Raw genomic sequence first — 14861 nt, 5'->3', positions numbered from 1 at the left:
AATATTTAAGTCTTAAGAATTAAATAAGATAAATGTTGATTATAATTCTTTGTAAACTACAAATCACAACTCAGTTTAGTATTCACTTTGAAGAAAACTCTGACTCTTGTCTTTCCTCATACACAAAAATAGATAAAACCAACAGAGTAACTAATCCATATCAAAGGAGCTAGGCTCCAGATAGCCAGAAGCCAGCCCTATAGACACGTCAGCAGGAACGACACCTTCCTTGGCCTCTACCTGCCAGCCATCACGCTCCCACAGACCCTGCCAGGGCCAGCCCTGGAGCAAGTGGAAGAGGGTGCCGGTTCCCTGAGAAAGGAGTAATCATGGGGAGGGAGGACAGGGAGGAACATCAGCCAGAGCAGGGAGATGAGAAGCTGGGTGCTGTCTGCTGTGACCCCCAGTATCTGTATAAACGGGGCCAGTGTCAGAAACTGCCTGCCTAATGATCACATCACCTTCCACTTAATCCTCCGTTATTCTCTAGGTGTGATTTCAGCTATAAAGAAAAAAGGCCTGGAGGAAATATGCCAGAATTGTTTTCTGTGATTGTCTTTATGGCCACCAAACTTTTTGAAAGAAAAGTTTTCGCTCAGCCTCCCAATATTTTAATGCATTTATTATTCTTTAATTGATGTTCATTTTAAAATGCACAAAAGAATGTTTTTAAAAGAGTGAAATGAAAAACAAAAGTAAAAAGGAAGTTCTGTTTCTCTGTCTTAAAGATAACTGCTCTTATCTTAGATGGTGGATTATGGGTGGGTTTTTCTGCTTTATTATGTCTTGTATTTTATACATTTTCTACAGTGAGCATTTATTACTTTATAATCAGGAAAAAGAAAAACTTAATGTGTATACAGTTGTATTCACTTTTAACTCAACACTATAACTACCAAAGTTCCAATCCTTTGCAGCTGATTTGCTGCTTGACTAATAGTAACAGTCGGACATGACTGAGCAAGTGAACTGATGCATATAGCTGAGTGTCTTCCCTGTTCACCGGAAACTGTTGTAACATTTTTTGTTAACTGGGTATATCCCAATACAAAATAAGAAGTTAAAAAAGTCAAATGACTTTTTTAAATTAAATTTTCTCCTGATGTATAAGTTCTGCTGGCAAAGGTCATCTCTACAGGTAATAAAGCCTTACGACATTTATTAAATCAATTTTTCCCTTTATGTCCATCCTTTTCTTTGACTTGACATTCTTTTAGTATTAATTATTGGTAAAGCTTTAAAAAATATAATAACTACTAATGAATTCTGAAACAAGCAATAACAATCACAGGGCTTCCCTGGTGGCTCAGTGGTACAGGATCCACCTGACAGTGACGGAGATGGGTTCAATTCCTGACTCCGAAAGATCCTGCACGCTGAGGAGCAGCTAAGCCTGTGCGCCACCGCTGTTCAGCCTGTGCTCTAGAGCCCGTGCTTTGCAACAAGAGAAGCTACAGCAATGAGAAGTCCGCACACCAAAGTAGAGACTAACCTCCACTCTCTGCAACTAGAGAAAAGCCCAGGCACCAATAAAGACCCAGCACAGCCAAAAAAAAAAAAAAAAAAAACCCAGAGGTAGAAATTAAATGAGAAGGAAGAGGAAAAGTGACCTGATTAGAGCACAGGGGACATTTTAGGGCGTCTTGAGGTAAAAGCAGAGGGAGGGAGGGAAAGTCTACCATAGGTGCCAGGTGGAGGAGTCTGGATTCCCTGATGAATCAGTGATCATTTTAGTTAAGTTTCTAATGAAAGCACCTACAAAACTGTTCCGTTTGGCACTGAGAATACTGTGGCATGGTCATACATCTTTATTTCCTTAAATTTATTTAACCTTTTCTCCTTAGAGGTCATAATTCATAATTTCTAGGTGGTACCTATCTAACTCGTCATTAAGAAATCAGCCACTGCTGATAGAATTTTAATATTACACAAATAAAAATGGATGGCAAGGCATAGTGGGAATATCCATGAGGCCTGAACTCTAGTTTTAGCTCCCTCCCTGGATGTAAAAGCTTACCCCAGTTTCTCACCTACAAAATAGCCAGGAGAGGAGAGAGGGAAGGAGGGAACTTAGATAAGTTTTCAGAGCTGCTCTGAGGATAGTCTGATGATTCCATGTCTTTTTCACAAACTGGTACTAAAATATTCTTTAATATCTCAAAGTGGTCTGCTCTTGCCTTTAGTAATTATTTTAAATTATTTGGGGTGAAGTTGCATATTTCATAGTCAGTGTGCATCATGAATTCCCCTCCCTGTTGTCTTCTTTCCTACTGGCAGCACCAGGAGGATGGTTACAAAGCCAGCAGACTAAGAATTTGCTTCAGGGTAAAAATCTAATGGAGAGTTTAAGTGTAGTTGTCTGCCTCGTTGTAGCTTGATTTATTTGAAACATCCTTCCTTTGGTATTCAACTGAAACATTTAACTACCAAAAAAAGAAGTTACAGACGTTTGAGCATCGAGAAATCAAATACATGCAGGATATGCAAAGAGGCTCCATTCCTCTCATTTCACTGTCCAGACTCTTGGTTGTTTTTAATAGTAGTCAGATTTTCCTCTGGATCAAATACATGCAGGATACGCAAAGAGGCTGCATTCCTCTCATTTCACTGTCCAGACTCTTGGTCGTTTTTAATAGTAGTCAGATTTTTCCCTGGATTTGGGGAAACCAATAGGAGATGCGTAACAATACTTACCTTGCCAGCTTAAAGTAATGGCTTCTAATGAATCTTTTCTCTGTGAGAGTAGTCTGTATTATGAATAGTTACAACTTAACTTTTGACAATCAGTTGATTAGCTAAAAGAAAGTGGTCTGACATCCTTTGCGTCTACTTATATTGTAAATGAAGCATACATGCCATTCATTCTAGATTCTTTTCTTTAAAACTTGTTGACTTAGTATTCAACACTTGGGACTCAGCGATAGAGACACTGTAACTGTAGATACTTATTTTCCTGTTGAACATACCATATAGTGTGTGTTATTCCAGGACCAGAAGAGAAAATGTAACGAAGAAGTAGGGGAGTGGTCTGTGGCCCTTGACACCTACACTGAGATCACCATTCATTCATTCAACACAAATGTATTTAACGGGTCACCATGGACCCATCAGTAAAACCAGACAGAGACAAGTCCTGTCCCCACAAGGGAGGACCAGCAATAAGTAGAATAAATGCGTTAAGTATATAGTATGTTAAGAGGTGATCCCTACTGTTGGGGGAGGCGGATAGAGCCTGATAAGGGGAGATGAAAAAGGGTCTTATGGGAAAGGTGGGCCTTATGGGAAAGGTGACACTCAAGCAGAGCTCTGACTCTGAGGCAGGGAACCACGTGGCTGTATCAGGGAAGAGCATTCTAGGCAGAGGGAACATGGGAGTGTCTTCCGTGCGCCAGGCATGCTGTGCTCAGAACCACAAGGACGGAGATGAATCAAGCATGGCCCTGCCCCCAGGGAGTCGACAGGCTAGAAACAAGATTCAGGCTTGCAAATAAAAGTAGTGGTAAAGTTGTACAAGCTCTATGGTAGGTAGAATTTTTTTCTTTTAATCTGCATTGAACTAAATTAAAATATGAGTTGTTACTCGCATTTCAAGAAGGAAACTAGTATATGGGATGAACTGAAACACCTCTTACCGGGAAAGCTTCGCAAGCTCTGCCCTGAGCTGATTTCTCCTCCGAGTCACTGCCTCTTGTCAAGGTGCCTGACTCTTGCCCACTGCCACAGCTACTTCTGAGGGGTATTTGATCTTTAGCTTCAGGCCTCGTCTGGGCCTCGCTGTCACCCTAGTTAAGCTGAAGATTGGCGCACTCATCTCCCCTGAACAGAGTGCATCTTGGCCCTCTGGGAGAGTGCTCTCTCTTGGAATCTTTTGTGGCCAGTGCCCTGCCTGCCTTGTTAGAGGAATTCTCAGGTGCCCAGTGCTTGTCCACCTGACCTGAGGTCACAGATTCCTGACATCCCAATCCCAGGCAGACCATCTCACTTCCTTCCCTTCCTGCCTCCCCTGACAGTGATGGCACAGGTCCCCCTTCCCCAAGTATCCTTTACCTCCTGCTCTACTCTGAGAGGTAGAAATAGGATTTTTAATCCCATTTTTATGGTTGAGGAGGAGACAGATGCTGAGAAGTTCAGTAATCTAACCCACATCACCCAGCTATGAAGGACGGAGCCTGTACTTGTTCCATGGCACCAAGCCCCTACCTATCAGGGAACTTGCCTCTCCTTCCTTGCTTTCTGCCCACCCCGGGCTTGCATTTCAAAGGGAGGCATGTGTGTGCGTCACTAATGAAAAGGTGCAGATCCTCCCTGGGCGCACATGCTCCGAGACCTTATTTCAGAGATGCCTCTCTCATAGCAGCCTCCTCACAGGCCACTGGACCGCCCGGCATGAAACTGCTAGGATCCTCTTTCTCTCCATCACAGTTCTTCCTCCTCCAGCACCTTCTTTAGCTTCTTGTTGCTTTTTATACTAAACTTCCTTCCTTGGTTTAGCATTCAGAGTCTTCCTTTTTTTTTAGGCTACCTACTCCCCTCCGCTCTAAGAAGACTCTGTTTTCAGCCCTCTTGGTGCTCTAGTTCAGCTGCCTCCACCACCCACGGGGGAATTAGGAGACTCATTCCATCTCCTCCAGGGCCTCCTCTTCACCAGCATCTCTGTGATACTTCTGGAATCTTCCCGGAAGACCCTCTGCCAGTGAAGCTGTGCCCCTGTGCTGTATCCCCACATCCATTACTCATTCGTGTTTGCTGATGTGTTCCTTGGTCTCTGAATATTTACTCATTCTCCCCAGCTGGATCGTACTCACTTTGGAGGCACAAACCAAATCTCATAATGCCATACATACTTGAACAGAGTCAATTCGTGCTCATGATCTGATTAGCTAATCTATTTTATCTTTTACTTCCCGGGCTTATAAATTCCAAATTCAGAGAAACTTCACTTTTATTTACAAAAGCTTCAAATTCTAACAACGAGAAAATAAAGTTTAAGGCCCCCGACACACACACTTCTTAATCCATTTCAGGGTTTCCAATTGTTCCCAGTTCATTCTTCTTACCCAGGGTGTATTGCCCTTGCTCAGCACTGAATGATAGGGAAAGAATTGGCCTTTCTTTACTGCATAACTGACTTCACTTTTGTTAGCAGGTTAAAATCAGCCCTTCCATTTCACTGAAGTATTATATTGGTGGCATTTTTATTTAAGGGAGAAAAAAAAAAAGAGCTTTCTTCCACATGAACTTTTGTTACAGATCAGTTTATTGGGGCCAATCAGTGGGCAGGACCTATGAAAGGGTGTGGATTATCTGGTTAGTCCTTTGTGTGGCAAAAGGCTTAGATACTGCTTAGTACTTGGCTCATTCTTCATCGTGTAAAGAAGTGTTTTTTTGAAGGATCAACACCTGACTGAGCCCTGCCTTTTTCATGGTAATGTTTTCACCTGAGTTGCTTCTTATAGTAGTAAGAATTAGTTAACTAATACTTATTTAACCTTGGAACAATGTTTATCATAATCCGATTGGCAGATAGTCATTTTATTTAGGCCTTTTCTTTATTGCATCAGAACTGGAAAATCTCAGGAAAGAGTATTCTGGGAACAGTTTTTTCCCAAGTAAGTTATCTCTCTGCCTCTTTTTTTCCCATCAAGGGGCATGTTTTGGCACTGTAGATTCAGACTGGTAGCCACACATGAACAAGTTGGATTTCTCTTTCTGGGTTGAGCTCTACTTCTGTTTTTAAAGCCAGCTTTCCCACCTCATGCTGCTGGCAACTTTTTCTCCAGAATGTTCTCCAGTGTGATTTAGGATATTAAATATATTCAGAGCTGGTTTTTCATGATAAAGCTGCCTCATGAGTACTACCACTAATTAATATACAAAATGACCCAGCACAATTTAATTATTTGGTAATGTTTTTCGGTGTTTTCTTGAAGATGATGCTTACAAGTCAAGGCCCAAACTTGCCTGGGTCATGACCTCTCTGCAGTGTTTGCAGTCTTGTTAAACAAGAAGAAAAGCAAAACATAAATTAGCGTCTCCATTATAAGTTGCTCCACATTTCCCAGTCTTTCAACACTCTGAAGTGCATAGTCACTGGTAATGTAAGACAGAGTTTCACTAGGAAAATGGCCATTCCAGCTTTTAGAATGGTTAGCAAGCCGTTCTTTGAGGGTCAGTGTTGTCCTTTGTAAGAGAGGAGCAAAATGAGGGAGCTTTAATTATGGACTTAAGAACATTGGAAACCTAAAGAAAAAAAAGCAAAGTAACAGTTATCTTTTTTTTTTTTTTAATTTTGTTCTTTTTAAAAAATATTTATTTGGCTGCGCCAGGTCTTAGTTGCAGCATGTGGGATCTGGTTCCCCGACCAGGGATCAGACCTGAGCGCTCTGCATTGGGAATATGGAGTGTTAGCCACTGGACCACCAGGGAGGTCCCAACAGTTATCTTAATTGTAATGAAGATGTACCAGCCTATGTGGTTTTGAGATATGTTCCCAAGTTTTCAGAATTTAATGTTGAAAAATAGCTTGAATGTAAAAAGCACCACTTTACTGTTACATAATAGAAGTTTATATGTCTTTAGTTAGTGTTAGTCGCTGTCATATCCGACCTCTTTGCTACCCCATGGACTGTAGCCCACCAGGCTCCTCTGTCAGTGGGATTCTCCAGGCAAGAATACTGGAGCGGGTAGCCATTCCCTTCTCCAGGGGATCTTCCCAACCCAGGGATCGAACCTGTGTCACCTGCACTGCAGGCAGATTCTTTACCATCTGAGCCACCAGGAAAGCCCTTCTGTGTCTTCATGTGTTTTTAATTACCCCCCACCGACATCTCAGTTTTTGTTATTTTGCCTTTGGATTTATCTGTTTCTGCTCCTTCAGACTTGGAATGTCCTTCCCCTTCATCTCCAAGTCAGCCCACTCATTCGTTAAGACAGTTCAGATATTGTCTCCTCCAGAGGAAAGGGAGGTGTTTCTCTGCCACACATTTCTTCCCTCTTCCATGACATCCTGTGCCTTTACCTCCACCTCTCCATATTGTATTGTAATGATCTCTTTTGTATCTGTCTCTCTGTATGTGTAAGGTCTATTCCAGATTCATCCAGTAGCTTGGTAAGGGTCTGTTGACAATGTGTTTGATTTTTAGCAAGTTGATTTCTTGAATAATAACAATGATTGCCCTTTAATCTCTATACTTCATAGGTATACTTCTCTCTCATAGTCTTTGCACAGGCACTTGATATGCCAATTACTGCTTATACCAGAAAGCCTCAACTTTGTTTCTTTGGTGGGCCATTGTTTATGTTCTTACAATATCTATTCTTGTCACAGTAGATGGACAAAACCAATCAATTAAGACTGAGAAAAGCTAGCATGCCTTATTAGCAATAGTGGTTTAATATTTACAAAACCCAAAGGGTAATTGTTTGGGCACCTGATCTTCAGTTTCTTAAAATATTTAATTTTCACATAATAATTTTTTTATTCCCTCATTTATTTTAATGACCTGAGTTTCTGAGATCTGAGAATAGGTTTAATGATTGAATTAAAGGCCTATTTGTGGAATGAGTGTGTATCATAAATCTAGTGACATAGTTTAAAGTCCATTCTTCTTCCATTTTCCAAGTAAACATTTTTAAAGTGTGTTTTTCTTCCTGAAAAAAAGTCAGTATACAGTTTTGGATTCTGGATTTGGTTTCCATTCCATTCCACTCTCTCATTTATTATTAGACCTTGAACAAATTAGTCAAATCTATAAGACTTAATAGCTTCCACAGTAAAGTGGAGATAATACTGATACTTAATTCTTGGGAGCATAATGAACACTGAATGAGAGATGTATCCAAAAAGGCACATGCTGCAAATAGGAGTAAATGGACCTCTTCATGTTGAGTGGTGAGGTACCCAGACCCCTTCCCTCATGGATTCCCATGAAGTATGTTGGAAATTAGGCTGTATAGCCCTCAGGAAGGAGACTGAAAGATTCTCTGGGGAAAATGTACACATCCTGACCTTTGAGGGACCCCCAGTAATCAGCCAAGTCTTACCATCCTATCGTGAAACCCTCAGATTCAGAGCTTCCAGTTATTAGTTTAACTCTTAAATATGAGTAGTCATCTCAGAGGAAACAAAGACAAAACATAGAAAATAAAAAAGCATTTTTAAAAATATGTAATATTGACAGAGCTCTAAAATAAGGTAGTATCCATGAAATATAACAGTATGTGATTTTTAAAAAAAAAAAAAAAAAAAAAAAAGATACATTCAGGAAATAAAGAGTGACTTACCTGAAGGTTTGTAACTTATAGGACATAGAGATAAAAGATTTTTTTAAGTTATATATTTTTTAAAAGTTAGAAGCAATGAGTCAGAAAATCAAAATGGCATCAGTCTTTTAGTCAGCAGCACTGAAAATTAAAAGACAATAGAACAATGACTTGATAATTCTGAGGGGAAAATTATTTCTAGCCTTATTCTCTATACTAGACAAACTTATCAAGTATGAAATGTACAGTATTAAGGATGGAATAAAGGCATTTCCAGGTCTTAAGTTTTTACCTCCTATACACTTTTTCTCAGGAAGGTTTTGAAGTCTGTGTACCGTGGAAAAGAGGGAATAAACAGGCGGGGGGGGGTGGAAGGAGGGCTAGGAGACAGGGAATCTCAGAGAGGAGAGAGGAAGATTCTAGAGCTATAGCTTGTGCAGCCAGCATAGAGAACAGTCAGTTCAGATTGAGATTGAGCTCTGAGAACAGAAGACTCCACGAGGGGGATGCCCTCGAAAAAACACCCAAGGGGTTTCTCTGATGGCTCTGTGGTAAAGAACCCGCCTGCCAGTACAGTAGACACGGGTTCAATCCCTGATCCGGGAACACCCTACGTGCCACAGGGCAGCCGAGCCTGTGCACCACGGCTGTCGAGCTTGTGCTGTAGAGCCTGTGCTCTGAAACAAGAAGCTACTGCTGTGTGAAGCCCATGTACCACAACGAGAGAGTAGCCCCTGCTCCCTGCAACCAGAGAAAAGCCCTCATGGAGCAGTGAAGACCCAGCACAGCCAAAAATAAATAAATTTTAAAAAATACACCCCAAACTTTAAAATTCCCTAACATGTTAGGACATATTGGCATGATATTTGTGGCTGTATTTGTTTGGGGATGAACTTATGATAAGTACCTGATAAACTAAGCAAAGGAGGGAAATGGCAATTATTAACTCTTAACAAGAACAAAATGTTGCCCAAGAAAAGATACTACATGGCTTAGTCATAAATCATATTTATATAATCATAATAAATACTCAGTATAGATTTAACCAGAGACTGTGAAATCATTATATTGAAAGGATGAGAAAAGGGACATATTGGAGGTGCGGGGTTATTGCAAAATTAGTATTAAGTCTCCATCTTCCATAATAGGAATTCAGGAAATAATATTTAAAGCCGAAAAGAAAGATCTAAAAATAACAGAGTGCTATTGTTACTTAAAGATAAGGAAGTAAATACAAGAAGAAAAACCCAAAGAATAGAAAATGGTTGCTTCTGGAATGTGGGAATCAGGAATGGTGGCCTAAGCCTGATATAGTTTTTAAACATTCCTTGTTACATTAGGAGGCTAAAAATTAAAATGAACTTAAAAACATTAAATGAGACAATTATGTGAAACATAGCACCATGCCTTTCACTGCTGCATAAATGTAAACAATTATTATTACCTGAGGACCTCTCCTAAAAAGCATTAATAAAGTCTTGCTAAGTGGGCGGCAAGGACTTTCATTCTTTTTTTTTCCCCCCAACCATACATATGTTGAAATATGTATATATTGGCTGTAGAGATGAATTACAGACATATATTAAAGTATCTTTCTGTTTGGTTTGTGTATCTTCCTGATTTACTGACCCAGGATGTTACTGATGTGGATGAGGAGAAAGAACAGTTGCTTCTTTCTGAACCGCATGCTGAAGAAAGTGTCGCTTTTTCTGAATCATGTTGTTGATAACATTTTTAAATGATTTTTCAAGAGACTTCCCTAGCAGTCCAGCAGTTAAGATTCCCCACTTCCACCGCAGGACAGGAAGCTTAAGATCCCGCATGCCATGTGATGTGGCCAAAAAGAAGATTTTTAAGAGGATAGTTCTGAATTTTTTCCTTCTATTTTGCCTAAGCGTTTGCATTTCTACAATTAAAAAAATGGGTGTTGAGTCTAGTTTCCTAATGAGTTCTTTCCTTTATGTTTCAACACCTTTTTTTCCTATGATCAGGGTCGCAAGCTTCTTATCATTGGGACCACGAGCCGCAAAGATGTCCTTCAGGAGATGGAAATGCTTAACGCCTTCAGCACCACCATCCATGTGCCCAATATCGCCACAGGGGAGCAGCTGCTGGAGGCTCTGGAGGTGAGGATGAGGAAGTGGAGTGCGCACTGCCCAAAGAAAGGAGCTACGGGTGCCCCAGGCATCGCACCTGGTGTTTAGTTTCTGTGTTAACACAGAACACGGGACCCAGGATACACCTCCAGTCACTTTCAGGAATTGGAGGAAAAAGAGAAATACAAGTGAGAGTGAAGCAATTCTTCATTCCTCAGTGGAAGCAGCACGCAAACTGCCAGGAGTGAATTACTCTGCGCCCAGCATGACTAATGCATGTAGATTACTGGGCCAGAAGCTTTGGCGGGGGGAAGGAAGTAGAATAATCAATATATAGAAAACTCAGTTCTTCATACTAGCATTCAGTACATTTACTTGCAGTTAATCAATTTGAGCAATAATTAAAGCCTTAAAGGAACCTTTTTATTAACAAGTTCATAATATGGAAATGTTTTTTTTTTTTGAGGATGACATAGTCTTTAATTTTTAAAAAAATATATATCCTTTATTAAACTTTTGATTAAAATTAGTGTTCACAAATGACTTGATGAAGTGTTAAGAAAGATTATTTAGTTACTTGTTCAGCAGCAATAGAGTCAGGAAGGCTTCTTAAAATCCTCAAGACCTGTACAGATGGGCATGCTCCCAACAAAATAGAAGCTATATGATAAATGTTTCCAGCCTACCTGTTTGAGCAGTTTTTGTGCCGAGGTTGAGTGAGAGAATTAAATTTAGTCTGCTTTGACATATACAGATTATTCTTAGAATGGAATGTTAAAAATTTTAACTGATATTTATTATGGATTGGAGCTATTTTTCCCCCAGCAAACATATCTCTAAATTATACTGAAGGTCCATAAGAAAATAGGGTTTAAGATTCCAGTTTTCATTTTCATAATTGCACTTAATGGATTCAGAAAAGTCAAGTTGGATTTTAAAATATGAGATAATTCCATCAGCTTGAACCAGTCAGGTAGTTCTTATCACTATTCTTTTAAGGGTAAATGTGGGAATTAATGTTGTTGATGTCCTTATATAATGCTTTCCTTACTTTTATTGTTTTCGTAGCTATTGGGCAACTTCAAGGATGAAGAACGCACCACAATTACACAGCAAGTCAAAGGGAGGAAGGTCTGGATAGGAATCAAGAAGTTACTAATGTTGATTGAGATGTCCCTACAGGTAAGATGCTTCCTTCTCCATATGGTTCAGACACAGAAGGTTCACAATATTATCCCAACAGGTGTTATCGTTCCCTCTCATTAAGGTTTTAAGTTGAAAGTCTCCTATATTATTTCCAGAGTCAAGTTGGTGTTAGTAACCTGCTTCTGAGATCAAGCAACAACTTATTGGTACTTTCTTTCCTACTTCTTAAAATTCAAAAATAGAAGAAAAGATGATAAAATTAAATTTTAATTTATGGAGTCACTAGGTTTTACAGTTAGAAAGGACTTGAAAGAACAATTTCTGCTGCCCCCTCATTTTAGAGGTGAGGATCCTGAGAGTCCCACCAGTTGTCAGTGAGTTAACCAAGGTCGTAGCTAGTGATCCAACAGGGTGGAGGTGGGGGACCTGGCATTGTCTATCAGAAGTCAGGAAGCGATGCACAGATGCCAGAGGAGGCCTGGGAGACTGTTTCAAGGGACAAGGTGATTGAGTGTAGAGATTAGACAGAGGCTGTATATATTCTCCCCTGGCAGGGCTCCTAGAAATTTCACGCAAACTACTGTAAGGCTGAAGCATCCAGGATCACATAGAAAACTAAGCCCCAGGCTGCTGCCAGGGCAAAAACAGATGAAGCTTCTTTGAGACCTTCTCACATCTACTGGCAGCTTACCTCTCTTCTTTTTGTAACTCCACCCCTCCCTGTGCCTATCCTGTGTCCTCTTGTCCTTATCTGACATACTAGTTAGATACTAAATGTGTCCCTTCGAAGCTGTATGAGTTCAGGGATCTTGGCTCTCACTCACTAGTAAGTCCACAGCTCCTGGAACAGAGCTGGACACATAGTCAGGCCCTCAGCCAATTTCTGTTGAATGAATCTCTCCTGGGTCCTCAGTGGACAGACTGGCTGCATTCTGAGCATCATGCATTAACGCTCAGTCCTGTTGTTCCAACAGTGTGAGCTGTGGGTGGCAGAGGTGAAATTTACTTCATTCATTGCTGAAATAGGCTCTTAGACCAATAACAAATTGCAATCACAAGTGAATGCTTTTTTAATCTTTGCTGGTCAATTTATTTTAAAATTGTGGCTTTGAGAAACCTTCAGCTGGACTATTTTTAAGCCAATTTATTTCTATTTTTCCTTATGAGCAGTAAGTTAAAGTTCCAGACTAATCACTTTGCTGAGGATTATTCTTGGTAAAGGTGCACATACATTTGTATTGGCTCTTTCCTTGGAAGAGATAAATCTGTCAGACAGTCAGCTCTATGCTTCATTTCTTTAAGTTTCAGCACAATTTTTTTTCAATAATTGCATAGAAGAAACTATGTGGGTTTTTCTCCCCAATCCCTACCCCTTCCTCTCTTCCTTTGATGCCCGCAGGTCAGTGATCAAGTTAATGCCTCCTCTGTTTGTGGGGTGGAAAGTGAGAGTGGGGCACTCAGACCTAATCTTCAGCGACTGACACTTCATAGGCCTCTGAGTTTGAACCCCTTCACGTCAAATGGATTTCGTGCAGCTGAGTGAATTCTCTTTAGATCTGCCTTAGAGAGACCAAGTCTCAGTGAAGAGGCATGTAGTTTAGCTGAATATAAGTCATGTTACCTCTCTGTTCACCATACACAATTCTGTTAAAACTTGCACAGTGCTGAGGATCTGCTCTGACTGGATGTCACCTGAGGGAATAAAGTCATTTATCTAGATTACTTTTTTCCTCCCTTTCCCTTGACTTTTAATTCCATAGCTACAGGCAAGTCAGTAAGTCGTTGCTCACACATATTAAATATGTTTAATGGGCAAAGACCTGCAAGTACTGACTACAGCAGAGCTCCAGCCAGTTCCTTTTTTTTGAAAAAGAACTTGACAATTGATTCATATGTAATTCTATTCCCAAAGAGGAAAAATGTTTCTCTTGTTAACTATTCACACTTTTTCTTAGTCCTTTGTAGTCTGACCTCTTAACTTTGATACATTCGAAACTTGATTTTTGGGGGGATAGAAGAGATCTTAAAAAAAAAAAAAAAGTGGTTGGAGGGGGGAATCCAATTGCACATTTAGCCACAGCTGCGCCGAGCATTTGAAAGCTATTCCTGGAGGGCAGGGAGTTCCCTCCTGGGGAATAGACTCTTGCCCTGGAACATTTTTTCAAAGTTAGGTGTGTTTCTTACAATAAAAATTCATCTTCAGGAATTAAAGCTGTTTTAAATGATCTTTTTTTTTTTTTTTTAAACAACTTCACATCTCTGGTAGACCAATGAGAATAAAACAAAATTAAGCAAATTCATAGAAATATGAATATGAGGAACTTCCCCAGTGGTCCAGTGGATAGGACTCCATACTCCCAAAGCTGGGGGCCCAGATTCGATCCCTGGTCCAGAAACTAGATCCCACATGCTGCACCTAAGACCTGGCGCAGCCTAAACAAATAAATAAAATTAAGAAGAAAGAGAAAAGATATATGGTGAAAATTTTTTAAAGAAATATGAAATGAAAATGAATGGGGGTAATTAATAATAGCAACCCAGACCCCTACAACCTGAGCGAGAACTGAGTCCCCCATCTTTTCTTAGACTTACAATGCTGTCCTCAGTCCCAGGAGACCCGGATTATCCAGAGAGCATGTCAGAGGAATCAGCCCCACTGATTTTCTTTTTTAGTTCCAGCACAACCGTTATTGTTAATTATGAAGAAAAAACTATGCCAGGCACACCAAGATTAAGAAAAGCTAAAGAATCACTCATAGAGTTAATAGGCTACTTTTTCACTGTTTAATCAGCATCAATTGGCTTCTTCCATTTTGGCCCCACCTTCGTGCCTTGGATGAGCCCTGTGAATTGGATGCCATTTGCACCCCCTGAATGGCCAGCCCTGCTCTCACAACGTGCCTCTCAGGGCCACCTCCTCACCCGGCCCCAGCTAAGGGGTCGCTGGGCTGAGGTGCCTGTGGATGACCTCATGCATAGCGATTCTCTGTGCTCCAATATCCCTCCTCACTTCCCTTAAGTGACACGGTCCACTTTGCTGTGTAGCAGACTACTGGTTAAGGAGCAGGTAACACATTTCCGTGGCTCACCAAAGCCCTGAGAAAGTATAAAACCAGTCATTTTCTTGGCCTGAAGTAAGTGCATCATTTTTAGAAGGTACCACTAACCTGTCTTCTTTATTCCTTCTGATGTATTTAGATGGATCCCGAATACCGTGTGAGAAAATTCTTGGCCCTCTTAAGAGAAGAAGGAGCGTAAGTACATACGACACTTGAGACCTCCAGCCAGACTCCCCGGTCTTGTAAACCCGTGTGCCTGTTCTAAGAGTTGCTGTACAGTGCCTGTGAATTTGAATTC

The 14861-nt window shown here is 40.5% G+C and overlaps 1 protein-coding gene across 1 annotated transcript in view; it reads left to right on the top strand.

The window, feature by feature from the left end:
- The window catches only part of NSF (N-ethylmaleimide sensitive factor, vesicle fusing ATPase), a 150301-nt gene that overhangs the window by 133427 nt on the left and 2013 nt on the right, over nucleotides 1-14861 (top strand). Inside the window, exons 18-20 of the mRNA XM_070389994.1 lie at nucleotides 10254-10388; nucleotides 11427-11540; nucleotides 14703-14758. Coding sequence (XP_070246095.1) covers nucleotides 10254-10388; nucleotides 11427-11540; nucleotides 14703-14758 — 305 coding nt within the window. The remainder of the gene's footprint in view (nucleotides 1-10253; nucleotides 10389-11426; nucleotides 11541-14702; nucleotides 14759-14861) is intronic.

Source organism: Bos mutus, chromosome 19, assembly GCF_027580195.1.
Source record: "Bos mutus isolate GX-2022 chromosome 19, NWIPB_WYAK_1.1, whole genome shotgun sequence".
Classification (NCBI taxonomy): Eukaryota; Metazoa; Chordata; class Mammalia; order Artiodactyla; family Bovidae; genus Bos; species Bos mutus.
This window is presented reverse-complemented; position numbering and strand designations above follow the sequence as displayed.